The sequence below is a fragment of the Larus michahellis genome, chromosome 10, assembly GCF_964199755.1.
Source record: "Larus michahellis chromosome 10, bLarMic1.1, whole genome shotgun sequence".
NCBI lineage: Eukaryota > Metazoa > Chordata > Aves > Charadriiformes > Laridae > Larus > Larus michahellis.
The window spans coordinates 3,004,581-3,031,523 of NC_133905.1; the positions used below are offsets into that span (position 1 = coordinate 3,004,581).

At 48.7% G+C, this 26,943-nt stretch overlaps 1 protein-coding gene across 1 annotated transcript; it reads right to left on the bottom strand.

Annotated features, from left to right (window-relative positions):
- Window positions 1-1,835: 1,835 nt before the first annotated feature.
- RAB7A (RAB7A, member RAS oncogene family) lies at window positions 1,836-22,093 on the bottom strand. The gene is made up of 6 exons (XM_074602655.1): window positions 21,921-22,093; window positions 6,314-6,374; window positions 5,097-5,223; window positions 4,072-4,290; window positions 3,380-3,508; window positions 1,836-3,205 (listed from the first exon to the last, which is right to left on the bottom strand). Exons 2-6 carry the CDS (start codon window positions 6,364-6,366, stop codon window positions 3,110-3,112), a joined length of 624 nt encoding a protein of 207 aa, XP_074458756.1. The 5' UTR covers window positions 6,367-6,374; window positions 21,921-22,093; the 3' UTR covers window positions 1,836-3,109.
- Window positions 22,094-26,943: the final 4,850 nt, after the last annotated feature.

Below are 26,943 nucleotides of genomic sequence, written 5' to 3' on the forward strand. Positions count from 1 at the left end.
CCCGTGCTGCTGCTTTCCGTGCGCCGGCGGCCGGTCTGTAATTTCTCCCCCTGCACAGCCCCGGCAGCGGAGATGCGGTTGCGCGATTCTCCAGCTTTGCCGTTTGCGCCAGCGCCTCGCCAAACACAGCTGCCTTGGCAAGCGGCTCCAAGCCCTCGGCAGCCACAGCCAAGCCCCACACCTGGCTGCCCTGCCGCAACCTCGCAGGGTTTTACCCGCTGAAAAGGGGCCAGCGTCACACCGCTTCGCAAATTCAGGGCGCTGGCTGCTGGTATCGCCTGTGGATCGCCTCGCCTCGCACCAGCCAGCCTCCTTCTTCAGCTCTCTCCCTCCTGCCCGGCCAGGACCTGGGCAAAGAGCAAAACCAGCCCCTGAGCTCGTCCGAACACCTCAGCCTCTTCCAGGGCCAGGTTTTCTCCGCAATTTGCCCAGCAACACCATCGCCGCAACTCAACAGGCAAAAAGGTCAGCACAGAAGGAAGAGCCATGAGGCCTCACTGCTGCTAGGAGTGGTACCCTGCCCTTTCAGCCGGCTCCTCCAGAGCACAGGGACGATAAGCAATTTTTGCAGGAACACCAGTCCCCATCTGTGACGCCATCAGCCCAAGTGTAACGGCAGGGCGCTAATTCCCACAGCACTCGCCTCCTGCGCTGGTTTTTGTACGTTTGTGTGCATTTATATCGTGTTCCCATCTGCAAGAACATCGGTTTGTAGGTGGTAAATGGAATCCTCTCTTTCAGCATCTATAACATGCCATGGCAAGGAGCTCCACGGCTGTCCTAGCCCCTTGGCCTCGTGTCTCTAACAGTATATTCGAGGACATTAAACACAGCCTCTCCAGGGCTCATCCACAGCTCCACCACCCAAGGCCAAAGCAGCAGGATGCAGGTGTAGAGTTAAGACCCTCCCCTTTCCCCAAAGCCATCACTTTGTAGTTACTGCTCCCCCCCTCCCCCAGCTTGGCTTTCTCCACCCTAGAACCGCACCCACAGCAAACCAGCGCAGGGTGATGCTTTAAATAGAGAGGAGAAGGCCCAAGTCTTCCAAAAAGACGCAGACAGGAAAGTGGTCCCACCAGGACACGTTGCTATTGCAGAGTAGTTATTTGAAAGTGATGTGGACAGCATAAGCCCAGTCAAGTGAGAGGAAAGCGTGATAGGACAAAGACATAAAATAGGATATAGAGCACAAAGACTGTTAGAAGGCTCTTGAAATAACTGGCCTCATTTCTCTATACTTTGTTTTCCATCTTCCCATGGGCAGAGCGGTAGTGAGCTCAGCCTGGCAAGCGCAGGGCCATGCCCAGAGCTTCTAGAAATTAAAGGCATAACCTTGACTAGGCTGGACCAAGGAAAGGTCCTTAATTCACTCTAAGGTACCCCAGGCCAGCCTTGCTTCTCCTGCGGCTGAAGCACCTAACCGCTGAGCTGGGAAGGGTGCAGCCGGCTCTCCTCACCAACCTTCCCCAGAGGAGGGGAGCAAGAGCTGTAACAGCACTTCCCTCCTCTCCATCCTTCCACAAAGGTTTTCACATGCCCAGGACAGGGATGAAGGACTCCGTGCTCACAGAAGAGCCATCCGACCTAGTGCCACTGCTGGCAGCTTCAAGAGAAGCAGAGGGTTTAGCAGCCCTACTACAGCCTGGGGTCAGCCGAGCAAACAGAGCCTGCTCAACCCACTCTTGAAAACCAATCTGGAAGGCACAGACCTCATAATAAGGAGGAAGCACAAACATCCTCCAATTAGCAGGCACTGGCTTGCTAAAGTGGTGACTAGACAGAGGAAAAGAGAGCGTGTTAGTGAAGGGGAAAAAAAAGAGAGTCAGAAACAGGAGTAAACAAGAAGGTTTGTTCTTGTTAAGTTTATTGGCATCATGTTTGTCTCTTTACATAAGAGCTCAGCCTACGTACTAGAATGTAGACCTCTGGAAAACAGGTAGAGGGGCTCCATTTAAGCAAGCTACAAACGCAAGAACAAATACCAGGAAGAAAGGAAGAGAGGAAAGGGACTAGATTGCCAAGATTTTCCATACCAAAAATCCAGATTAGCAGTCAGTAAGAAGAAAGGGAAGATTCATAGTCCAGGTCATTCATCAAGAAACAGCTACCACAACCCAGGTGGGAGAGGAGCTCCTTCCACAGCACAGAGAGCCACCGGGACACCTCAGCTCTGGCTCCTTCTCACACTCGCTCCAGGATGTTAGGAGTTAAGCAGTAGGGGAGGTGAACAAATGAGGTCATTTCATAGCAGTATTTAATTTTAAATCCAATAATCCAGTGTGCATATCAATGCTGTTATGCAAATCTGAGAATTTAGATACAAGGAAGCCAGACAGATTTTCCAGAAGATGAAGCCTTTTTGGCGTCAAAACAAGAAGGCTTTACATAGTTCATCTCTACTGTACAGAATACTGCCTCTATCTGGACTTTGTGTTGTAGCAACACGCTGCAGTTCACAAGTGTCCTCCTCACTTTCTACACAATCTGTGTTTCAGTACTTGAACATGTAAATTCAGGAATTTTACACTAATTTATACATTTTTTTAATTGGTTGCATATATTAACATGTACTATAAGATTTTTTCCTAAAGAAGCATTACATAATACATGGATACTGTAAAAAGATCTGATTAGTTAAAAGTAACAAGCATTAACAGAGATACATACAAAACTCAACCTAGTTGGACTGAGTGCTGAGCTTGCAATGAAACTATGGGTAATCAGCCTTTCCAGTTGCAGCCTTCACAGGGGAAAACACGAGACAGTTAAAAATGTATGTAACTTGTTACACAGATTTACCTGTAAACAGTTTCTCTCCATTGGACACCTGGAATTAGATTCAGTTCCAAACATACATAAGAGTTTCCATTTTAAACTAAGAGAAAGGTCTGTTACCATGACGTGTGATGTGGATGGTGCAGGGACGTGAGCTCTGAAGTGCGGGACTCACAGATGCTCATGGGAGATTGGGTGGATTTTGGCAGCTGGAGATGGAAATTATTATTTTTTTTTTAAATTTCATTTTAAACACAGAAGAGGGGCTGTGTGTTTGAAGGCCTAAGTGTGATATTCGTTTGTGAAGGACTGTGCTCAACCCCTCCCTCTCCCCTCAGCAGCTGCAGCTCTCCGCAGAAGCCTTCACTCGGTCGTTCTTGTCTAGTTTGATGGGTTCGGGGAATTCGTTGTAAAGCTCCACTTCGGTTTCCTAGTGGGAGAGAAGGGAGGAGTTAGTGCCACGGCTCCACAGGCAGCTCCCAGCATGCAAGGAGCCATTCTCGGCTGGGGAAAGCCGTTGGAGAGCCCAGGGCGGCCCTCAAGGAGCCAAGCTCGGCAGGCAGGACCAGCACCAGCAGAGGGCACCCACCGGCCCCCTCCCTACCTGTTTAAGTGCATTTCGTGCAATCGTCTGGAAAGCTTGTTCCACATTAATGGCCTCCTTGGCACTGGTTTCAAAGTAGGGGATGTTGTTTTTACTGTAGCACCAGGCTTGCGCCCGTTTTGTGGTGACCTGGATGGACAGAGAGCAGCGTCACCACCTTCAGCTCTGCAGGAAGGGTTTTTTTTTTGTTTGTTTTTTTATTTCCAGGGTGAGGACAGAGATCTTTCATATCCAGCCTGAGCTAAGACAGCAGTTCTGACCTCATCAAAACTACAGCCTTGATACCGAGCACTGGCGACTGCTGCCCACCACCAGATACACTCAGCCCCGGGGCAAGCAGCACCACGCCTAAGGAAGATGAGACCACAGGGCACAGACTGCTCAGGCAGCTGCAGAGCACAGACTTGATCCCATAGGGGTCTCTCAGCAATTCTGGAAAAGGAGAGCCAGCTTCTCTCCTTGCATCTATTCAGGAAGCTGCTGCAATCCTTCCACCAGTGGGCAGGAGCATGCTGTGCACAGGGGTTTGACCTCTCCAGGCAGGAGAGCCTCTTCTTCCCCAGTGGCACACAACAGCTGAGCCGCACTCAGGCACCTCCCACTCCTGTTTCTCAGATAACCCTCCCGTGTTCCGACAAGGTCTCCCGCTCCAGCAACTTCCCAAGAGGAGGCTAGCAAGCCACAGTACTCACTTGTCTGTTTTCTAGGTCAATCTTGTTTCCCAGCACAACAAAAGGAAAGTTCTCAGGATCCCTTGGACTGGCCTGGATGAGGAATTCGTCCCTCCAGCTGTCTAGGGTTTTGAATGTGTTGGGGGCCGTGACATCAAACACCAGCACACAGCAGTCCGCTCCCCTGTAGAAGGCAACTCCCAGAGACTGAAATCGTTCTTGTCCTGCTGTATCCCATATCTGGAGCAAAAGACAGGGCAGATGAGCTAGCTCTACTACGACACAGTCAGTCCACACTTAGGGCATTCATTTCAAAACTCCCCACCAGGCATCTACAGCCCCCAGCTAGCCAGAGAGGAGCACCTGAAGGCTTGGGATTTCTGTAGGCACTAAGTATCAAGAGCCAGAAACACCCAGAAGTTAACCCTTTTTGTGTTCAGCCTCAGCAAGGGACATATCCTCGTTCTGGGCAAGCAGGACTTAGGTATTAGGGTCAGCAGGTGACCTTCCTGCAGTGCTTGGGTGCATTTTGGTACCAGGCCAGTTCAAACACTCCTCTAATGGCTGCAACAGGGCTTTTGCTGCCTTGCAGTCAGTCTCACCACGGAGAGATGAAAGCTTCAGATACTAGAGACATAAGCAGACTGGCAGGTTAATGCTATACCCACAGGACTCAAGGCAGCACGCGTAGCTGACCTAAGGAGTCCTTTTCACAGCCCTTTCCAGTTCTTCAACACCAGACAAGTGCATCTTTCTAACATGATCTAGTTTACTGGCAGTAACAAATGCTGGTTTTTAAACTGGGCCTGGCAAAGCTGCTCGTAGCTGAGGCCAAACTGATCTTTGCCTTCCCTTGTTCAGCCCATGCACAGATTTGTAAAGAAGCCCAGCAGCACCTACGGCCAAGAGCAGTTCAGTGCAAACAAAATTCACACCCAGTACACCGACCCCCACACTGCTCTGGACTACACTCGAGCAGATACTCCCACACAAGTGTGGTCTAGGCAGCCAGGCAGCCCTTGCAGCAGGGAACAGACACTCCTTACCTGCATTGTCACTAGCCTGTCATCCACCATGACCTCTTTTGTCAGGAAGTCTGCGCCTATCGTAGCCTTGTACTGGTTACTGAATTTCTTGTTCACATACTGGTTCATGAGCGATGTCTTTCCCACCCTGTACAGAGAGATAAAAAAGACTAGGTAGGCTGTTTCTACAACAGTGTTTGAATTAACCACCCTGACCGGAACATCCCAGTGCCCTTTGCCTTCCACCATAGCCTCCTGGCCTTTCAACCAGGGAAAATGGACGACCTCTGCAAGAAGGGGCTTTTACAGCAATAGATGTTGAGGCAACATGCTGAGTAAGAACACTGGCTACCTAAGGATACGAAGGATTACAATCTTGAGAAGCCTTGTAAGTAATCTGATTCTTGGTAAGGCGTATGCCTCACATTATGATTATGAGGGCAATTTTGGAAGAAGATGAAGTGCTCCAGAGAAACCCAACAGAAACAGTCATCTTCAGCCTCTGCAGAAGGAGGAGGCGGAGGAACAGACAATGTCAGCTGGCAACAGCTCACATACACATCTGCTATGCACCCAGAGGTGGAGATCCTCCCCAGAGAACCAGCTTAGAGGCTCACATGCCCCCTCTGTGGCTGAGAAACACTCCCTGATCAACAGCTTGCAGGGCACAGTGGTATAAATAACCCTTATGTCGTGGGAGTCAGGTTACAGCCTGCATGGCAAGCAACCTGTAACAGCAGAGCAGACTCCTTGCTCAACAGCACAGAGCAAAGCCTTTCCCTCCAAGGGGCAGCCTCCAGCCAGATCAGACAAAAGCCAAGCAGATGGCTCAGTATAAACTAGGTCTCTGTCAGAGGCAGAGTTTTAAGAAGTCACTTAAAATTGCCTACTAGCATGTTTTGGTTTTTTTCATTATTTTCTTTTTATTTAAGTGAAACACTCATTTCAACGCAACACATCCCCCTTGCAGACAGGTTATCCAGGTCTGCTAGTGGAGTGGTCTGCCCACCACACTTCCCCTGCTGTGGCAGGACTTCAAGATATTAAGCTGCAGGAACACATTCAGGACAGAGGGTGGTGAAAAGTTCTTAAAGCTATAAAGGTAACACAGCTATCTGGGGCTGTAAATTCTCTCCTCCCAGCACTACTGGTTTCTTACAGCACATCCAGGCTTCCACTAGTCAAGAGCAGTGCTCCAGGCAGGCACGGATCAGCAGCGTAAAGGCTCCTCCACTTACCCAGAGTCTCCAAGGATGATGACTTTCAGTAACACTTTCTTCCTAGAAGTCATCTTTTACACTGGAAAGGAAGAGAAACAATCCCATCAGACATCATTAGCATGTCATTCCTCAAGGCAGGAAGCAGCAAGTTTGGAGTCTGAGAAACCTGACTCCCAGCATGGAGGCAGCAACAGGCAGGGCCCAGCACTCCTGAAACCAGACTCCTTCAATTCAAGGCTACACTTTAGCCCTAACCAGGTGTTTGCCCATTTTCTAGGCAGGGCCGTGTCAGACCAGTAGTGGCAACTTAATACCAACAGGTAGATGAGCCAAGCGCTTGCCCTTTACAGTACCTTTGGACCCTATTCCCAGGCCATTTCGTGGGTATACTAGCATAGGCCATCTCCCTTAGCCCCACTGAAGGCTCCCAACACAGGCTAATTCTTACAAATGCTACTAAGAGATGTAAGCAGAGATGCATCCAATACCACACAAGCTTTTTTTTTTATGCTGTTCAGTAGTTTCCTAGCACAAAAAGAAGGAAAAAAAAAGTTTGGCTTGGCCTTTCAGGTTGAGCTTGAAGAAGCAACAGCTTTCTCCAGCAGCTGGGCTTTGTGAAGGTGTTGAGTCCCAAGGATACACTGTGGTTGAAGCAGTCACAGTGTAGCCACAGAGGCCAGCTGAAGGCAAACTGCTACCAGACTCCACAGCTTTGCTGGGAGCACATGAAGCTAATGACTGCCATCTCGCCTTCGGTGGAAGGACTAGTAAGGCTAGAGTGACAAACCTCATAACATTCAGTCTATTGCTCTGTTAGACCACGGGTTGTTTGTTCAGTTGCATGCTGTCATGACTCCAGTCCACATTATAGGCAGGTGGCTCTAAATGGACCTCTAATAGTCCATCCAATTAGCGAGAGCGAGAGTTGAGCTCCAGAGATCCACACTCTTACTTGCTCCCAGGTCTCCTTCGGATTAGAGAAGAAGCTAGACGTGCATCATCTGCAGCAGGCCTGAATACACTCCTGGATGTGCTTTAGCACAGTGAGAGCAAGTGTGAAGTCTTGCTATTAGTGGTTGAGCATGCCCTTCCTACCATAAGGCCCTTCTCCCCACCTCTGGGGAGGGCGTGGGACAAACATGGTGTGCAGGCCTGATCAAGATTACAGATCCTGGTTTGGTACTGACCTGGTCCACAACACAAGGACTGCTCGGCTCTCCTTGAGGAACCCTGCAGGTTCTGTACAGAAAGGGGAGCCAGAAGATAGTTATAGCTGTGCTACATGAGTTCGAAGACCCTTGACAACAGGTTTTATGTATTGAGCCCTTATATGGGGGCTTGGTTACCCTAAAATTCCCATCCTGCTACACCACATTCATTGCACCACACAACTCCTACTCTTCGGGAGCTATTCCTGACCTTCACAGCTAAAGAGGCCTTAATTTCTCAACAACATGGATATATGCATCTTCTGAACAGCTCGGTCCTATGCGTTTCCTGGGATATGCAACAGCCTAAGCTACTAGATAACTGCAACCTGCTTCATCCCACTACTACAGCTAACACACTCCAAGCTGTAGGAGCCTCTTACTAGATGCATAGTCTAGTTGCAGGTGGTCTTAATCACCTCAAGCTTTGACTGTTAAAAGACATGCAGTCTTTTAGACTTTGCCACCAGCAAGTGCTGCAGCAGCTGAAAAAGCCCTCCTGCAGCCACCGTAGGTAGTGGTGCGCTTACAGCTACACCTTGTTGGACTGCACCCACCCTCATGTACCTGGTGATACATCTAGATGGGAAACACTGTTAAGATAACAGCCAGAGGCTGTTGAGTCAACAGCAGCAATAGGCCACCCACAGAGCTCACGCTATCCTTAGATGGGTGTTAAGAGATGCCAGAAAGCCAGCACAGGATGGTTCATTCTAGTGTAAACACTTCTCCTTTCCAAGGCTGTCTATGCTGGACTGCATTGCTCAATGATCCCACTGGCAGTCCAGCTACACTAGCCAAGATACAGCCAGCTGAAAGTCGTCAACAACCCCAACATTTAGTCTTGCTTCCGCTCTTGCCAAGATCCACAGTCTACAGCTCATCTCCTCTGTAGCCATGGGGAGACCCAACCATGTAAGCTCCTTCAAGCAGACTGCACCTCCTGTGTTTTCAAAGCACGTAGCACAAGTGACACTTCTGCAGCCAAGCCAGAGACTTCTGCAGCACAATCAGCCCAGATGGAGCAAGAAGCAAGTGAGCAGAGCTTTGAAACAGCTTAAGACAGCTGTGTACACTGAACTGTCTTGGAAAACATCTGTATAGGTTCAGGTCCAGTGTGAGAGTCGCCCGTTTTCCTCAGGACAGAGAAAAACAACTCACCCTGAACTGACTGTACCAGAACCCAGCATGTACTGCTTCTGTTTTCCTCAGTGTTTTCAGTATTGCTTGCCACCAGCTGCTGCAGCTCACTGCTTCCTGGTATTCAAAGCAGCTTTGGACAAGCTGGCATTAGTTCTCCTGCTCAGGGAGGGATTTACAGAGCTCTAAGTTACAACACTAAGTCACACTGGATGCTTAGCACCCAAGCTCAACATGGCCCGAAGTCCCACTATGAAGGGAAGGGAAACTGCTCTGTCAAGTCTCATTACCTTGGAACCAGCTCAGCTGAGCAGGCACCTGCAGACATGGGAAGGAAGTCCAAGTCAGACCTGACAATGCCTTCTTGTCATAGCTGATGGGCTGCCCCATCAGTGAGAAGGGCTATTACTGCCTCAGGAACACTGGTCAGGTGAGGCACTCAGAGGTGAGACATCCCAGGTGATGCAACGGATATGAGCCATCACACAGAAGGAGCTGCCTCAGCCTGGTATTTGGTTTGGGCCATGAGACCCATGAGTCCTGCCAGGGCCAGCAGTGGACACTGCCTGGAGTTTCCCACCCCATTCTACTAGGCTTGATCAATGCTGCTTTGAAGTGCAGTCAGTTGATAGGCCAAGCCCTCTTACTACTCTTCTCAATAAAGGTATGAATAGACCAACGCTTCAGAGATATTCAGAGATACCCAGTACAAGAAGAGACTTTGCTTTTGTAGAGGAAGCCACGTCTCTAGTTTTGGAGGAAGTAGCAGTGTTTGATCTTCTGGAGCCTTCCTACAGAAGGAAACCCCTCTAAGTTTAAGTAGCATCAAATTGCTCCCCACAGCACCACCCTTGCTATTTCCCTTATCCTGGCCATGTTCTGTGTGGCTGAGCAGGTCTCCAACAGCAGCTCCTGCTTTAAAGCAGCTATTTCTGCTGAACAGAGGTCTGACTGGTCCTAGCAACATCTTCAATCTAGATGCATTGAAGAGATCCCCATTATCTTAACCGGGATTTCTTATGAAGCAACCCAAAGGGTCAAACTACTCCATGGACAGGATACCATACCTCCTCCAATGTTTGCTTCCAGACAGTGTTTTTAACAAGTTGAGGTACTGGAAGTGAAAGACACTAGTGCTCTCTGAAGGTCCTGTAAGTGAAACCTTCCTACAGTCTCCTTAACACCATGGAAAGGATTTTGGTACCTTCGGCTCATGCTAAGCCAAAGGCAAATACAACATCTTCATGACAGAGGATGCCTCCACACATTGCAGTTCAAGTAAGCTCAGAAACACCTCGGTTGATCCTGGTTACAGAATGCCGCTTGCTGTGTCAGTAGAACAAGGTGCAACCAACCCTGGGCCAGGTTCAGTACTCAAAAGATTTGCTTGCCTGAAGTCAGAGGCAATTTCTGATTACTCCCTTGTTAACACAGGCTGTTTCTCACATCACGTGGCATTGAGTACATTCATTACTGCCTTGTGTCCCAAAAATGGAGCATGCATACATGCTCTAAGCTACATAGATCTCATTTCTGGTGAACCTTGCTAGTACAAAATCAACTAAGGGAGCCCAAGAAGAACATAGCTTTAGCTCACAGAAGCAGGTTTGAATACCCGAAGGAGCAGTTCGCTTACCTGAGGAGTTCCTCCAGTCACACCTGCAAGATGCATTGGATTACTGAGCTAAACTGAGATGTAGACTGTGCAGGGTTTCCCCTGTGCTCTTGCAAAGAGCAAGCTCAGCTTGAATTGAGATCAAAACTGTGATAGTGCTGAGTCAGTGGTATCCAAGTCTAAGACTATTTTGCATTATATACACAGCTTGTCTTGCTTTTATGATATTTGGTATAATAACTCTAGAGCAGCATCCTGTAAGAGTCACATAAGCCCTTAAGATGGCAGTGTGCGAGCTCACACAGGGCTCACATCCAGTCCCAGGAGTATTTCTGAACAAACACTTCCTTTTTTCAGAGATATCATGAAGAAAAACCTGTTTGTTAAGATTTGATCCAAGACATCAGTTCTGTTTTACACTGTGTGAAGTCTCTTGGAGCGAGGTCACCTGCCTGACTGCTCAGAACACAGCCTACAAGCACACCCAGCTAGCCCTGCTCGGGAGCCATCAGAAACTTGCTGTCAGTCAGGAGACCACTCAGCATCATTCCTCCTCCTGGCTTAACTGGTGCCAAAGGAATGACACAGCTGCCTCCAATACAGGACAAGAGTCCTTCCACTCAATTTTTAATGCCCATCCCTCTAAGCAAACAAGCCATCAACAGCACATTGACCCTCATGAGATTAAGCCTGGTATAGCATGCTCTTTCCCACAACAGTATTATCACCTTTGTAAGGCTGGTCTGCAGGAGCAGCAAGGGAGAATCACTAATATCTGACCTGCAAGTGTTACTGCTGATCTGAAAGGAAGAGTTAAAACCCATCCCATGAAGTTCCATAGTGCTACAGCTCCTTAAATGTAAGAGCAAATAAAGCCTATGCCAAATCTAATTAGGCTTCCCTTGTTGCTTCAGGGTACATTCCAACTGTCCTTTCACTTGCTAGATTAAGACAGCTGCTTTAACTCTAAGTAGAAATGAGTGGTTAAGGATTCCTTAGAGATGTTCACACGTGTCAAGTCACAATGCAGGCATTGGTTGGTACAAGCAAAGAACAGTAGGAGTTCGCATTGATGGCCCACCAGGTCTCTTAGATTAGCTGTCCTTTAACAGAAGTAGGCTTTATGATAGGAGCATCCTGTTAAATTGCTCGTGGACAGTTCTAGTACGAAAGCAGCAAGCTTTGGGGAGATGGGTGGGAAATTTCACCTCCATGGAATACGACAGCTCCCCAGGCAGCAGCATACCCATTACCAGTTTTGAACGGCCAACAAGCTGCTGGAGAAGTCCTTACTGTTTCAGCTTTGCCATTAAACAGTTCAAGTCACAATCCTAACCAAGAACCAGAGCATGTCTATGCAGAGGCTGGAAGAACTGGGGACACTTGCCACCTTCCACTATAAGCCAGATGAACACTGAGGCAAGACCACTGGACCACACCTCTCACCTTGTGTCTTTTCCAGGGATATTTAACACCAAGGCACAAAACAGTAGGTAAACAAGCATCAAGCAGAGCTAAACTCACTATGGCACTTACAAGCACCTACTTTTGCTCCCATGTCCCAGCAGGCAGCACAAGGGTAAGTAGGTGCTCCACATAAAGGCATATTTGAACCTGAAGCACTGCAAGCCTGTTCTGGGTGCTGCGCCTGGTAAGTGGAGCATTCACTTCTCCGCTATATCACAGGACTTTTAGCAGCAACACACAACCATGAGAGTGACGATTTGGATAGAGCAGTACTCCAATAGGGAATACCACCTGGTGCAGTGGGCCCACCACAGTGACTGGACTGAGCAGAACACCGCCACACTTGAACACCGGAAGAACCTTCTGTCCTGAAATGGAGGAAGAGTATCCTGAAACACAGCTAAGTGCGCTTCCAGCATAGAAACACCACCTCTGCTCGCTGTTCTCTCACATGGGGGAGGCTGCAAAGCATTAAGTCTCTGTACTACACCAAGGAGCTATTTTTATTACAACCCCCCCCCCCAATGGTTCTGCATTTCTTCAAGGAAACTGAAGCTGGAAGAATGATTCAGGACCATCTCAGTCAGATTGAACCAGTTCCTTCCCAGAAGTAGCAAGTTCCCCAGCATGTTTGGGACCTCAGGGGGTTATGTCTGCTTAGACCTTCAGCCACTGAAATTAGATGCTCTCTCGATGTTTTATGTTCTTATAGGATCAAGCACACCAGACTGGCACATATCACTTGCCCCATGGTGACACTGTACCCTGCCATGATTTATCAGGCCAAATTTAGCTGAGGCTTTCAGTAGACACGTGAATTTGTTCCAATTCAGATATCCTGAAAATGCAAGGCCTCATCCCAAGGAAGGGCAGACAGCCTGTGATTGCCCATAGTTGACCAGGATCACAGTTCCCACTTGCAGAGTGCCCAAGTGGTCGAGACACCCTTTGTACTGAAGCCTCAAACTCCAGCCGCAGCAGGAGCTCAAGGTGGAGCGGGACAAGTTTTACCAATACAATTTAACAACAGCAGCTTGGTTCCAACTACCTGATCACACAGACATTGCTAACAAGGTGTCTGCTAATGCAAAGCTACAAGTGACAGCCTGAGCAATTCAACACAAATGCCTACCTGAGACCAGTGGATATCAACCTTTAACATCTCTCACTTGCATTCTCCTGAGAGTGACACAACGGCTCACAAGCAGAGCAGAAACCCTGTCCTTTCAGCTGGGAAAAAACTGAGCACTAGCCAGAAGACAATCAACAGGGGCTGTTACTTTCATAAGAACATGGCTTAAGAGGTGCCAAGGTGCCCTTAAGGAATAAACTAGAAATAAGTCTACCTTTGATTTTTTTTTTTTGTCTGCTACAGAGGCTGCATGTTTTCCTTACCAAATGTGAGTGCTCTACAAGTGCCTAGCATCCTTGCACTGAGGACTGCTACAGAAGCACATGAAGTTTTAACAGCAAGTTGAGTCTTTCATTGACAAGGCCTGCATAAACAGGACAGCACCCTCTTCCACTCCCATGACAGGTCCACTAGTAGCTCAGCTACGCCAGCTGGCTCAAAGATCCCATCTAGGAAAACCTCATATTTAGTGGGGACATGTGCTGACTTTGTGCCTAAAAAGCAAATGAGGACCATCTTGCCATTTGGGTTGACAACTTGCAAGAACTGCTCTCTGTAAATGGGTTGCTTCTTAGGGCAATGGACTCCTACAGTCCATACAGTCAAAGGTGCCTTAGAGGTGCTTTCAGGCCTCACTGATACACCACAGAGCAGCAGTCAGTTAAAGTGAAGCCCACACCAAAAGCAGCTGGCAAGATATTCCTGTGACAGTTTCACAGAAGCTGCTGCTGTATCAGTAGCATCTCAAAACTGCTTTCCACCTCCTTCCTCCCCACACGTTTACGTTGCTGTTCTAACCAACATATTCCCTCCTGCTGGTACCCAGCCAAGAGCTCAAAGCACAGCTCATCGTTCCCTCCTATGGAGCAGCAGCTAGGCTGCCTGCTACTTACTGCAGTTTCACCAAGAGCAGGCTTCTGTCCAGTTGGTGCCTTTCCCAGCCAGCCCTGAGAGGCAGGAATTACCTCTGTTCAGGGAGCTGGGAGCCTCAGCTACAAATTAATTTTGATACCTTGTGTAAAACATTATATTGCAAGTTGTCGAGGCGTAGCTATGCCGTCCAGTGTCTCCCACCCCAACCTGCGAGTCCCAAGCCAAAAGCTTCCCCTTCTTGAAGAACAGCCTAACACTTTAGATGCTTGCTAGCACACTGACATGACTCAGACCAAAATAGAAACTTAAAACATGTTTCACTATCCCAGAGGAATTGGCTTTTTAGAGGATAGCTGTCTGCATTAAGTTTCCACCTCATTTTGAGGGTGGAGTTGCAGCCTCCAGTGCTGGAGGAGCTGCTCTAGGACCAAGTGAAGCTCAGGAACCAGCCACCAGCAGCAAGCTACAGCTCAGCCACATGGCTTTTGAGTTCAGCTCATTGACTGCTTCAATGCGAGCACCAAACTGGTGTGACATAGTGCTAACAGACAACTGATCTGGCCTGTGAGCTAGCTACCAGATGGATATGACACCAGCCCCACACACATACTCTGCTGCATCCTGTTCCTGGATAACATGCTCTTAGGATAGCTCAGTGCTAAAGGGAGAGAATGATGGGGCAACATGTAGGAAACCCATTGGAAAGCACGAGGTTTGGAACAGTTGTGAGCAGAATAGGCTCTTGGTGTGATCAAGGAAGCTCCAGAGCCATTCCTGGGGAAGACGCTCCTTCCATTGGCAATCCTACAGGATTTCAGGTAGTTCCCAGGCATACCTTCAATCCCCAGCTGGAGGCTCTAGGGTGCATCCCTGCTGTGGGCAAGGGCTCAAAGAGCTCCTTGGAAGAGGATATGTCAATGGACAGTTTGCCAGAGAGTCCAGATAACACAGGGAAGGCAGAGGTAATGCCACTGGTAGGAACCATGTCTGCAGTGGAATCACAGGACTTGCACACGAGAAGGGGTCTGCCCTGCCTGAGGTCTCAGCTCAGCTGCTGCTCCATCAGGGCTGTGAGTGCTCAGATTTGGAGAGCACTGCATTCCTGAGAGGCACTGATGCACATGATCAGTCAGGCTCAAAGCCCAGGATCTCAGAGCCAAGTTCTTCAGTCCAAGCCTCACTGATTCACAGTCCTGTTACACCTCCCGGCATTTCTCCAGATCAGAGTTGTTGTATGCCTGCACAACATTTAAATACTAGATGTGGAACTGAAGAAGCTTCTTGCTCTAAAGCTGCCATTATGAATTGTGACTCTACCCTAGATAAGTCCGAACTACATAGGACTAGCCCCCACCCCCACATCCAGGAAGGTATAAAGCTTAGAAACAGAGCTCTACCGGTTTAGATATCACAGCAGCCACCTTATCTTCAGGAGATATCACGTTGATCCGATTACATGGTTTGAAAGTGGGAACAAAACAAGCACGGAAATGCATTTGCTTACAGTACCGAGACAGATGTGTCTCAGCATGTTTAGTCAGACCACCGGTGTGCTTAGGAGCAGTGGGAAAGGTCTGGAGGTCATTTCTTGCAGTCTACAGGAACATGACTTTGCCTAGACTGCTTCTTATTTTAGGATTACAGCAGCATATGTAGGCTCTCCCAGATGATAAATGCCCTGAGCCAAGGCAGTGTAGAAAGTGTCCCCAGCAATGGAAACAGCTATGCTGGACAGTTGTCCTGGATGGATCACTTTGCTCCTCAGCAACCTGAGGATTATCACCATCATCTCCACAGCAGGTAGCAGCTATTTGGAGACTTCAGCTGTGCTCAGGACAGGAGCGCAGGAAGACCCTTTTAGAGCTAATGCAACACAGTAATGAAACCAGGATTCCCAGACAGAAAGCCAGGGCTGCTGAAGTGGTAGTCTTTGGGTTAGAGGAAGACAGCTCTGTGAGAAAGCCATACCCCAGAAGCTTCACTGAAAGCTGCATGTTTCCAGCCACAACATTTCTTAGTCCACCAGTTCCTCCAACAGCTGAAGGGCCCAGGATATCTTTCTTCCAGGAATGGTCAGACATATACAGAGTGCCAACAGGCTGATAGCAAGTGTCTGAAGATCTTCAGCTACCCTTCTTTTGAAGGCTCAAGTTACATTGTCATTCAAGAATCAGTATTGCTGTGCCCTTACCTTCCAGGAGGAAGCAGTTGCACTGCAAATCCTACAGGATTTCAGGTAGTTCCCAGTTGATCTTCCCCAAGGATCAAGCTGTTACAAGAACAGGCATGCTTGCTTTAACACCCTTCCCCCTTTATCAGAGCAAGCTCAACTTCCCCTATTCTGCCCTGGGGGAGACAATCTCAGGATGTGGGAGGAGAGTTGAGCACATTGCTGGCTGCTGGGAGACACTAGGCAACAAGCCATGTGTCTTGACTAAGGGCCTTGCCTACGCAAAGCATTTCAGCTATACCAGTATAGCTTCCATGTTGCCATGCCTCTACCAGAACGGTCTCCTCGGTGAAAAGCTGCCAAATCAAGCAAGATAAATCTTGTACTACTAACTGGAACACAGCTATAGTGCCCATACAGCCTGGTTTATACAGTCATGTCTGTCAGCCTTTTGGCACACAGCCACCCCACCAGCAGAGCCAACCAACAGTTTCAGTAACCCCTATATGAATACCAATAGCCCAGCACGGTTCTCATGTCAGGCCATCTCACCGAACAGGATTCCCCCATTACTTTCTATAAACCAAGCACGGTGCAAGGGGCAGATGGCTTTTAGTCTTCCTGTTCAGAAGATAAGGCTGACCAATTCAAAGTATTTCAAGTTAGCTAGGCTACTAAGAAACAGTAAAGTTGTTAGACCTTTACCATATCTGACAGTGTTTTTCGAGTACTCAGATTAACTTCTAGTTTTGCCTACAGCTTCCTAAGGTTTCACACATTCCTGTCATGCTTTCGGTTTTAGAAATACAAATAGGAGGTGTTAGATAACCTTTGCAGCGGTAAGCAAAGCACAGATCTCAGACCTTGACAGGGGTAAACAAGCCTTGTTTATCTACTCCTGGCTGCTAGCTTCCACCAGTTCCTAGAGGCTCAGCAGGAAACAAGTGACTGAAGGGAGACTTTGACCAAGGTTCAGGCCTTCAAGTTAAACGACGGCCCTCAGGAAGCCTGCTGGACCCTGTAGCTTACACCTGAGATTCAGATCCTAGACTGAATATCATCTCTCCTTCAGCACCAGGAACTTGATAGAAGAGACAGGACAAATACTGATGGGAGATCATACCGCCAGACAAGTAGACACGGAGAAGTACAAGACCAACATTAACGGCAAAACCCTTACTCCTGTACATATATTCCAGGAGGTCCTGTTCTCAGTAATGAGTCTTCTAGAGAGGAGGCTTCCTCTAGGGACAGGTTGCAGTCCAAGAACTAAACCTTGATCTGCAAGCAGAACTCCTGATCCTACACACACTCAATACCTCTTGCTATGCTAATGCAGTTTGCAGAGCAGGAAGGACAAGTATTTCAGTACCAGTCCCAGGACGGGAGTGTAACAGGTAGCTTGCCATGGCAGCTGAGTCAGTGCCTAACAAGGCATTCCTACTGTGGAGACTTGGTTTCAGACTCATACTTCATACCCTCATACCTCTCACACAGATCCTGCATCAATACTTAACCAGCTCAGCTATTCTCCTGATGAAGCTCCACAAAGGACCAAAAAAAAAGAAAGCCCTCACTGAAGTGACTTGTATGGTGAGATTATGAAAGCAGTGCTGGTAAACTGCATCTTCTTGTTGGGGGGCGTGAGACACTTTTAACACTGTGCCAATCTGGACCTCAGAGACCATTATCCATGTCTGGGAGCTGAGAAGAAGAAAGCTACAGAGACAAGTGACTCAGCCCACTTGAGAGACAAGCACCAAGCAGGTTACTTTCAAAAGGATGCTGCTTCCCAACTGGGGAGACATCAAGGGTTCAGCACAGACTCAGATAAACTGGTAGCCCCAGCAACCAAGGTCCAGGTACTCCAGACAGGTAGCCTCTGAAGGCAGCTCCAGCTACCTGCCTCACTTTTGTCCACCACTTCACTAGTCCAGCTTGTGTGCCAAGTGGCCGAAGTTACAGTATGCAGCGATGTAAGACAGACATCAGAAAAAACAGTTTGCTTAATTGACAACATAAAGATCTACTCTACTCAATTTCAAATTTAGGAATTTCTGCTTGAAACCTCATGCAAGTACAGTTAGATGCAATTAGTCACCTTAAGCTGGTATTTTAAGTAGTTATGGAGGGGCAAGAGCAAGTCACTCACTACATCAAATGCCTTTAAATTATACAAATAGGCATCTGTGCCACAAATTTACACTTCAATCCAATCTCAAAGGCCCCTCCTGAAGTTTCACTGCCCTGTGAAAACAGCCATGGCCTCAGGAATAGGTTCCCTAGCAAGAGAAGTCAAGGCTATTTGAGATCAGCTGCAAATCAACACAGTCCAGTGGCCTTGACAAGCTTGCTCCCCTCCCCGTTACTGACCATGAGTTAGCAACAGCAGTGTTGACACAGCTTCCCCCATGGACGGAGCGCTCATTGCTGGCACCGGAGAGGAGGAGCAGTCTTGCAGGAACAGCGCTAACAGCAACAATGACATCACCACGGCAGATCTCCACCGAGCAGAAAATGCAGCAGCACACCAGGTTCGAGCGCTGCATCCCCGCGAAGAGAGCGCAAAAGCAACAAGCACGCTGGAAGCCAGCGAGCAAGCATGTGATAGAGGGGTATCCCTTCACTGCCGGCTATTTCTGAGCAGCACATGTGGAGTCACTGACCTTGGGCACTCATTTGGAAGTTTTATTCAAGGTGCATTTACAGGGAAATACGATCTTCAACAGAGCAGCTAACCGCAGAACTGAAAAGGGTATATTAACTATTGTCATTCAATTAATTATCCATACCTAATGGAGTTTTGAGATTCTCAGCCCATGTTTGGATTGTCACTGCACAACATGACCCTTTTATCCTCACAGTCTAATGTCACAACTTAACTACGTCTGAAAGCAGACTGCTATGCAGCAACTACAAGAGATCATTTTAGGAAGCTGCAGGGGGAAGCTAACCGAACTCCAACTCATCAGGCAATTAAACTGCAATTATCAAAACAATGCTGTGCGAGGATGAAGTACTTCAGCATCTGAAGGATGCAGGATTGCTGTCGGACAAGCAGAATGCAAGCATGCTAGTGCCCAGCCACATTCAGCATTTAGGTAAGGTCTTATCTGGACTCCCTTCCATCAAGGCAACAAGCTTTACAGCTCAGCAAAGGAATCTTAGGTCCATCAGGCCCTCGTAACAAGGGCTTAAGAGCAGTTCAGGTCATATCTGAGAAGGCCAGAAGACATTAGGGAACACCGGTAGCATGCAAGGTGAGGACTCTGTACTTATTTACCTAATGCTCAGTTTATTTCAGTTACTGAAGACGACGCTATATTATAACAGCAGGGACAGCTACCAGTAAGCATCTCTGTGCCCACACATCCACCACTTTTAAAGAATGCAAACATCCAAGTGCCCTGTTCCATAGCCCTTATTCCCAAACCTGGGCTTGCCAGACACCTATCTCACAATGTAGCATTTAAAAGTGCACCCTAATCAAGCACAAGCAATTTTGTTTACAGACAAGTGTTAAGTTCCACATAAACTAGGCTCATTTTCACAGAGAAGCCAGACCAAAATCCCATCCATGTTAGAGACAAAGCTATTTATAGTTTTGCACAGATGGTTTGATTGTAATTGTCATGTTTCCTCAAGGACAAGCTTTGCCAGAAATTTGGTCCGACAGGTAATTCACATGACCTTCGAACACAAGAGTCTTAAAAAAAAAAAGCTTTAAGAAGGTGCTGCAGAAATCAAATCTGGTAGCCCTCATGCCCACAGGCATTCATTTTGGGTAGTAGACCAAGCAAAGTGGTATCATCCCTTGGCGATTTTAGGAGAGCCTATAGCAGAGCTTGTACATTTTCCACTTTCAGTTAGGGATTCATCAATGTTGTAACGTGTCTGTGCTACTCAGCACAGAGTTTGCTTCACTGGCTTTAGTAGGAGGGCAAGGATGCCTCTAGTGTAGTCTCTGCAACACAGGTATTTAAATTCTTAACTTGGCACCTCTGCCTTTTAAGCTACAACTCTTAGTGTGCCATGTTGAACTATTAGCAGAGTATTTGAGAACACAGACCACTGCATGACACTACAAGAAAGAGGGAAGTTTAACATAGCTATTTCCTTGCATCTTATCAGTTATACTTCTGACTGCAGGTTAGGAGAGCAAGAAACTGCCATTGGATCTTAGAAGTTTTCCTTATCGAGGGGTCTGATCAACTCCATCTTACAGCCTTTCTACACCAGAAGTAGAGCATTAACATAATAGCCACCCAAAAAAAAAAAAAAAAAAAGGCAGCACTCGAAAGTAACAGTATTAGAGCTGCTTTGGATTCTGAGGACTCAGGCTAGGCATGGTGGGTCTACTCATTAGTTCATGGAGGGCAAGTCATGTGTTCAGTCAGCTGTTGGAAGTCACAAGGGGGAGGGGAGGGAAAAAAAACAGAGACAAGTATACTTGTTCTTCCTGAATAAGTACAGCAACGAAGCCCTGATTATTTAACACGGAATATTCAAATGACTCCACCCACTTTAACCTCAAATACAGCTACTGAGAGAACAGGGTACATTGGCTCCAGCAGCCTGGCTCTACTGGAAGCACCGCAAGGCTGCAGCTTCTATCATACACTACTGGTACCACCGCAGCCCGCAAACATGGTATAGCCACAAGTAAGCCTTTAAATCACAGCCAGCCAAACACCATGGCACAGCTGGTTATGTACCAATCCCCTAAAAAGAGAATCCTCCACTTCCTCTAGCCCCAGTTCCCACCCCAAAATACAGAGTGCTAGGCACAGGCCAGAGCTGGCCAGCCAGTCACAAGAACTGGAAGCTTTAAAGCTTCCATATTGGCAATTGTCAAACAAAGAACAGCTTGCTTACAGTTGGGAGGACTTTGTTCTGTCATGTGTTCTCAGTTTATGCATAGAAAACCCTCATACATACATATCACAACAGCTCTGCTTATCAGCAAGTATTTTCAGGGAGATAATACTGAGAATTCCAGCTTTGACTCAAAGGGTTTGGAGTTACCGGGTAAGACATACCCTTTTTGATGCTGATATTACCTATCTTACTTCAGATTAAGACAACCTTTTTAAGATGTTTTACTACTAAAATAATCCCTCTACTTATAAGAAAGACAGTGCAGTTGTCTTAAGGACAACAATTAGGTATTTCCATATTTATTAGTCTATATATACCTGGAGACTAATAACATATCTATAATTTAATTTACCTTATTATACAGTCACAGCCAGAAGTACTTCTAACATCCACTCTAATACTTCTTAGAACTGACTCAGGCTTTACACACGCAGAGGGCTACTTTCGCAATAACTGCCAGTCTCTTCAGCCGCCTGTTTTGTCAGATTAATTGCTCCCAGGGCAGCCTGCTCATCTTGAAAGCGATATCCACCGACCACCCAGAGCAGCATTTCACCACCCCAACCCAGCGCCTCCCCAGAGCCCAGGCCACCTTCGGCCACCAGCTGCCCCAAAGCCTCTCCAGGCTTTGAGAGGAAGCTGCAGCAGCACCACATGTCACAGACAATACGCTCTCCTCCCCGGGAGGTACCACTTCGGGCCTCTTTGAACCTCTCCGCAGAGGAGGCTCCCACAAAGGCCTCAAGAAACGCGCATCTCGGGAAAGGCCAGCGGGTCCCCCCCGCAACTCCCGCAGCGCTGCGCCGAGGGGCCCTTTCCCGGGGAGACCCCCGCGGCCCGGCTCCATTGTTCCGGGGGCAGCGACGGGCCGGGCCCGGCACGGCGGCGGGGAGCTCGGCACGGGAGGGCAGACAAACATCGCCCTTCCCCGGCAGGCCAGGCCCCGGTAGCGGAGCCCGCCCCGGGAGCACGAAAGCAACGCCTCCCCCACCCCTGCGGAGGGGGCCCCGACGCCCCCCCACCCCACCCGGCGGCTTCGGGGGCCGGGGCGGAGCCGCCACCCCCCCGCACGCACCGGTGTGAGGGGATTCCACCCCTGTTCCCCGGCGGAGACGCGGCCCCGGCGCCCCGCAAGGCCTCACCTGGTGCGTGTGCCGCGGCGCCCGCCCGAGACTCGCTGCCACCCCCCCGCTCGCCTCGGTCGGCTTTAATGGGCCCAACCGCCTCCCCGCTTTCACTTCCGCCTCCCCCCCGACAACTTCCGGTCACGGGGGCCCGCCCGCTGGCCCTGACGTCAGCACGCCGCCCGGCAGCCAGCGGAGGGAGGGGGAGTGGTGGCGCGTCACGTGATGGCCGCCTCCCGGCCGCCATCTTGGGCGGCCGCGGCCCGAACGGGCTGCGGGGATCAGCGCCTCCCGCCGCAACCGGGAGCTCACGTGGGCTCCTCGCTACAAGAAAAGACATTCAGATCCTGGAGCGACTCCAGAGAAGGGCAACAGAGCTGTGAAGGGTCTAGAGAACAAGTCTCATGAGGAGTGGCTGAGGGAACCGGGCGTGTTCAGCCTGGAGAAAAGGAGGCTGAGGGGGGACCTTATAATTCTCTACAGCTCCCTGAAAGGAGGGGGTATTGAGGTGGGGGTCGGTCTCTTCTCCCAAGTAACAGGTGATAGGATGAGAGGAAAAGGCCTCAAGTTGCACCAGGGGAGGTTTAGGGTGGATATTGTGAAAAATCTCTTCACCAAAAGAGTTATCAAACACTGGAACGGGCTGCCCAGGGAAGTGGTGGAATCACCATCCCTGGAGGTATTTAAAAGACCGGTAGATTGTGGCACTGGGGGACGTGGTTTAGTGGTGGGCTTGGCAGTGTTAGGTTAACGGTTGGATTTGATCCTAAAGGTCCCTTCTAACCCTTCTAGACGGTTCTAAGAAGGGCCCGGCCAAGCACGCCTGTGGGGAGTCTGGGTGTCAGAGGTCTGAGGAGAGAAGAAAATGGCTGGAGAAATTTTCCCGCTTCGTGTTTGAAAAAATAAAGGATGGAGACACAAGGACACAAATCTGTTCTTTTGGGATTTTATTTGCAGCTGTGATGTAGAGTGAGGTAGTAGCAACAGCATTTGTCAGGAAAAAAATGAAAGCAAAATATGACAAGATACATTCAGGTTGATTAATCGGGCAATAACAAGTTCTAAGATCAATAATGCAGGCAAGTGGAATAAGACTATGTAAACTCTCCAGCACCTTAATCCATGGGAGAATAACCATCCTGCTGGTGCAAGAGAAATCCATATGTGCTACTCTGCATGTTGGCAGCAAGTTCATTTTCTTATTCAGCAATTACTTGAATATTCTGTTCATCCAAGTCACATGACTATCGGGGTTTTCGTTAACTGGTAAACTCAGGAAAGCAAAAACTGAAGCAACCCAAGGAAAAAAAGGTATTTTTAGAGCTAATTAAAGAGATAAAAAGAACGAAGCTAGTTATTGCTACATTAAAAAGAAAATCACTTCTGAACGGTATACAGCAGACTGCTTCCTGCTCTAAGAGACGGGGACTGATCTGCAGAGAGGGCAGAACTGGCAGTCGGAAGACCTTTGTCCTTCCTTCTGAGACAAATCTGTCACGTATCATTAGGCAAATTGCTTGCCTCCTCTGTAGGGTAACACAGTCTCCCTGGGTGTCACCTGGAAACGGCAACGCTCACCTCCGAAAGATGCTGCAAGGTTTGATTCATTAATGCTGGCAAAGCAGTTTGAGATCAATGGAGTAATGGTAGCGCAGCGTGGCGAGTGTGCTGTTAAAGTCATCGTTATCTGTTGGGCCTGGCGCACATCCCTTCCGAGGAGTATCTATCGCAGAGCAGTGGGGTGTCCTACTTTACCAAAGTCAGACAAGGGTGGTGTAGGTGCCTGAGTCCGATTCAGCGTCTCCGTTGCCCAGAGAAGCCCATGTGCTGTCTGCAGCTCCAAAGGGCACTCCAGCCCACGCCAACTTCAGATTCTCGTCATCACGCTCTCCCTCCCGTACACCAGTGACAGCTCTTGACTGACCCTGCCCTGAGTCACTTCATCACTAAATCTGCTGATAACTAAGAACAAAAGCAGCATGGATAAATTTTCTGCCAGCTTAATGCACCAAACTGGCTTGATGCGGAGTGTACCTCATGCAAGGGAAGGAGTGGGTGAGGCACGAGGCAGCCACCGGTCCTTGGGCTGGTCTAAGCTGTTGAAATGCGGACCAAGCTAAGGTGAATGGGAGCCGGGGCTGCTGGGCTCTCCTCATATGATGCTGGAAAGTTCATTACCAGTTTGGTATTTTCATTTCTCTATCTGCGGGACTGTGTCCCTGTTACCAATCCTTTTTTCTTTCTTTTTACACAACGTGAAAAGCAATCAAAAACTGGGGGTGAAATTTCCTCCTTCCTCCTCTACCGCAGAGCGACCCTGGCACCATCTGTGACATACCTTTGTTACGCAGAGGATAACCTCGCACCAAGTTCCTGTGTCACTTGCTAGCTTTCTTGGCATGACCAACAGCTGTGTCATGCAATAGCTGTTCGTGATGAGTTTCTGATCCTCTGTGGGAATGCATCATTTTCTCAGACTGACGAGGCAAGATCCTGCCTGCCTTGAAGAACACATGAATCCTGGCACTCGGGAGGAGCAGTGTCAGCAGAGAGGTCCTTGCTGTCCAGGCTGGACGCCTGTCCTTTGGCACCGATGAGAGCTACGTTCACAGTGGCAGAATGAAACTAGAAAGACGGTGGTTAAGAAAGTGGCAAATGGAAGTATTGAGCGGTGGCTCTTGCGTTTTGCCTGGCCATACAGACGTGCACACGCATACCTCCCCACCAGAATCAACATGTGGAGAAACCAGAGCGAGGTGCAGTGAGCAGCCCAGCACACTTAGTTTCAGTAGCCTGTGAAGAAAATCGTATTCCTTATTTGATAATATCAAAACCCAATGAAAACCCAAAAAAATGGATCAATTTGAAACACAGTGACAATCGTTCCCCATCGCTAACGTTGCTCTGAAGAAATCCATTCTCTGCCTTTGAGGGACCTTCACAAAGGTGAGCATCCCTAAGGCTATAGTGACAGGTCTTAAGACATTAACCAGTGCAGAAACCTCAACCTATTTCATGCGCTCATCCCTCTAAACCAGGAAGTAAGAATGTCTCCAGCTTTGGTTTTCTTTCCTTTGTGACAGCTAATCTCTATTTACTAATCTTCCTGATGCAATTAGAGACAACAAGACATAATATGTCTCACACCATCTCTTTGCTTTTGTCCTTGGACCACAAGGGACCCTCCCTTTCTCTTCTTAGTCCATAAAATGGGACAGTGTATAGAAAGAGCAAGGATACAAAACACCTGCTGGTTGCTGATTTTGGAAGGGCCTGCAGAGAGGTCCGGGGAACACGCTGGTTCAGCTGTAGTACCTACAAATCCTGGACGTTAGCTGTGAAGATCACATGTTCCCCGCAGCGCCTAATGCATTCGCCCTCTTCCCATGGATGCACAGCTACCCCACCTGTGTCCATCTGTGACATTAGAAGCTTGGGGGGAGCCTGCCCATTCCTCTGATGCTTGTCCAGCATGTTTCAGCTCTTCAGAGTCCTGCAGTCCCTCCTCCTCATCGCTGGGCACAGCCCTGGGACGCTTCTTTCCCCCTGTGCCTAGAAAGATGTAGCACCACCCCACAGCGTCTGTACCGCTCGGTGAAAACTGGCTGTCCGGAGATCCCTAAATAAAGCTGTCCTCTCTCAACTAGCTATGTAGTCATGTTTATAATTATTTCTCCTAGATTCCACTATCCCCAATTAAACTGCAAGAACTCTCAACTAGCTATGCAACGCTCTCCTCTTGTCACATTTGGCTTTCCAGACCAGCTTCCTCAAATTATCATTATAATGATCTAACTTACTAAAATAAAAAAGGGGAACTAAAATGCAGTAAACCCAAACTATCTTGCTTTTGTATTCCAAGGTTTGTCACCCTTTGATTTATCTCGTCTAAAGCAGATTCACCCTGCTTCTGCTGGCATTTCGTTCATCTTCTGCTATTGCATGACCACGTATGCATTTCCACTGGCAAGAGTACAGCCATAGTCTCTTGCCTGCCCTCTAATCCCTGCCTGCAGTACAAATACCACCCCGGTAATCTACTAATGCTTTCACCTTTGCAATCCTCAACTGATTTCTAAGTCATACAGCAGCAACACATGAAAGCAAAAAGCTAGCTCTGGATAAGGCTCGATCGCCAGATACCAACCATCGGAAGCAACAGCAGTCACGTTATCTCACGGCAGATCTCCAATCCGAGCTTCTGCTGAGGTGCAGAGGACATTGCACATAGCGCAAGGGATTACCAGCATCTGTACTCACTGATAAAATGCATCTGCTGCAGGTTGAACGTCTGAAAAAAACAAAGCACTGATAAAGGGTCTAAATGCAGCCATTGTCGCCTGAGCCCCACACAGCGGGTGGGGGTTCACCTGCAGTGCTGCAAAGCCTGATTCTGCCACGTCCCCTCACACCAGGCACCCGGAGACACAAGCACATAAAAGAAATGGCTTTGGACTTGTTTGACGTCTTCCCCCTGCTCAATAGCAAGAGCCACAAAACCACTGCAGAGTTGTGATCCCTTTGATACTGGGAGGCGGCAACGCTGGCACCTTCCCTTAGATGCCAGCTCACTCCCTGAGATGTGAAGATCCAAATCGTTCCCTTACTCTGCATTTGAGTCAGCCTCCTGCAGAGGCTAGGGACAACATGCTGAGCACAGGGGACATTCCCTCAGACAAGTGCCTGCACTGGCCCTGGCAAGACAGGCAGGGAGAAGCAACCCCATGCTGCTGGGTCACGGTGTAAGATGGGCACCACACAGCTTTGCGCTTACCCCATTGGCACCACCGTAGTTAGCTGGATCCTGCACTGGTGGAAGCCAAAGCCCGTGGAAAGTCCAAGTGTCACAGGGCAAAGGGGTGTTTTGATGGTCCAGACTTTGGGTTTAGGGGCATACGTCCTATTTATGACCATAATCCCAAGAGGCTGTCACACAAATGGTGACCACCACCGGAGTCCCCTGCAGGACTCCCAGCTGGCCTCCCCACCTACAGAGGTTCTCCAACAACACCAACACCTTCCCACTTTTACAGCCGGTGCT

Excerpts from the sequence above, each read along its gene's own strand:
- RAB7A (XM_074602655.1), bottom strand. The coding sequence starts at position 6,366 with ATGACTTCTAGGAAGAAAGTGTTACTGAAAGTCATCATCCTTGGAGAC. Across the intron at positions 5,224-6,313 it reads ATCATCCTTGGAGACTCTGG|GGTGGGAAAGACATCGCTCA; the intron begins GTAAGTGGAGGA and ends CTCTCTGTACAG. Across the intron at positions 4,291-5,096 it reads ACAGGCTAGTGACAATGCAG|ATATGGGATACAGCAGGACA; the intron begins GTAAGGAGTGTC and ends CTTTTGCTCCAG.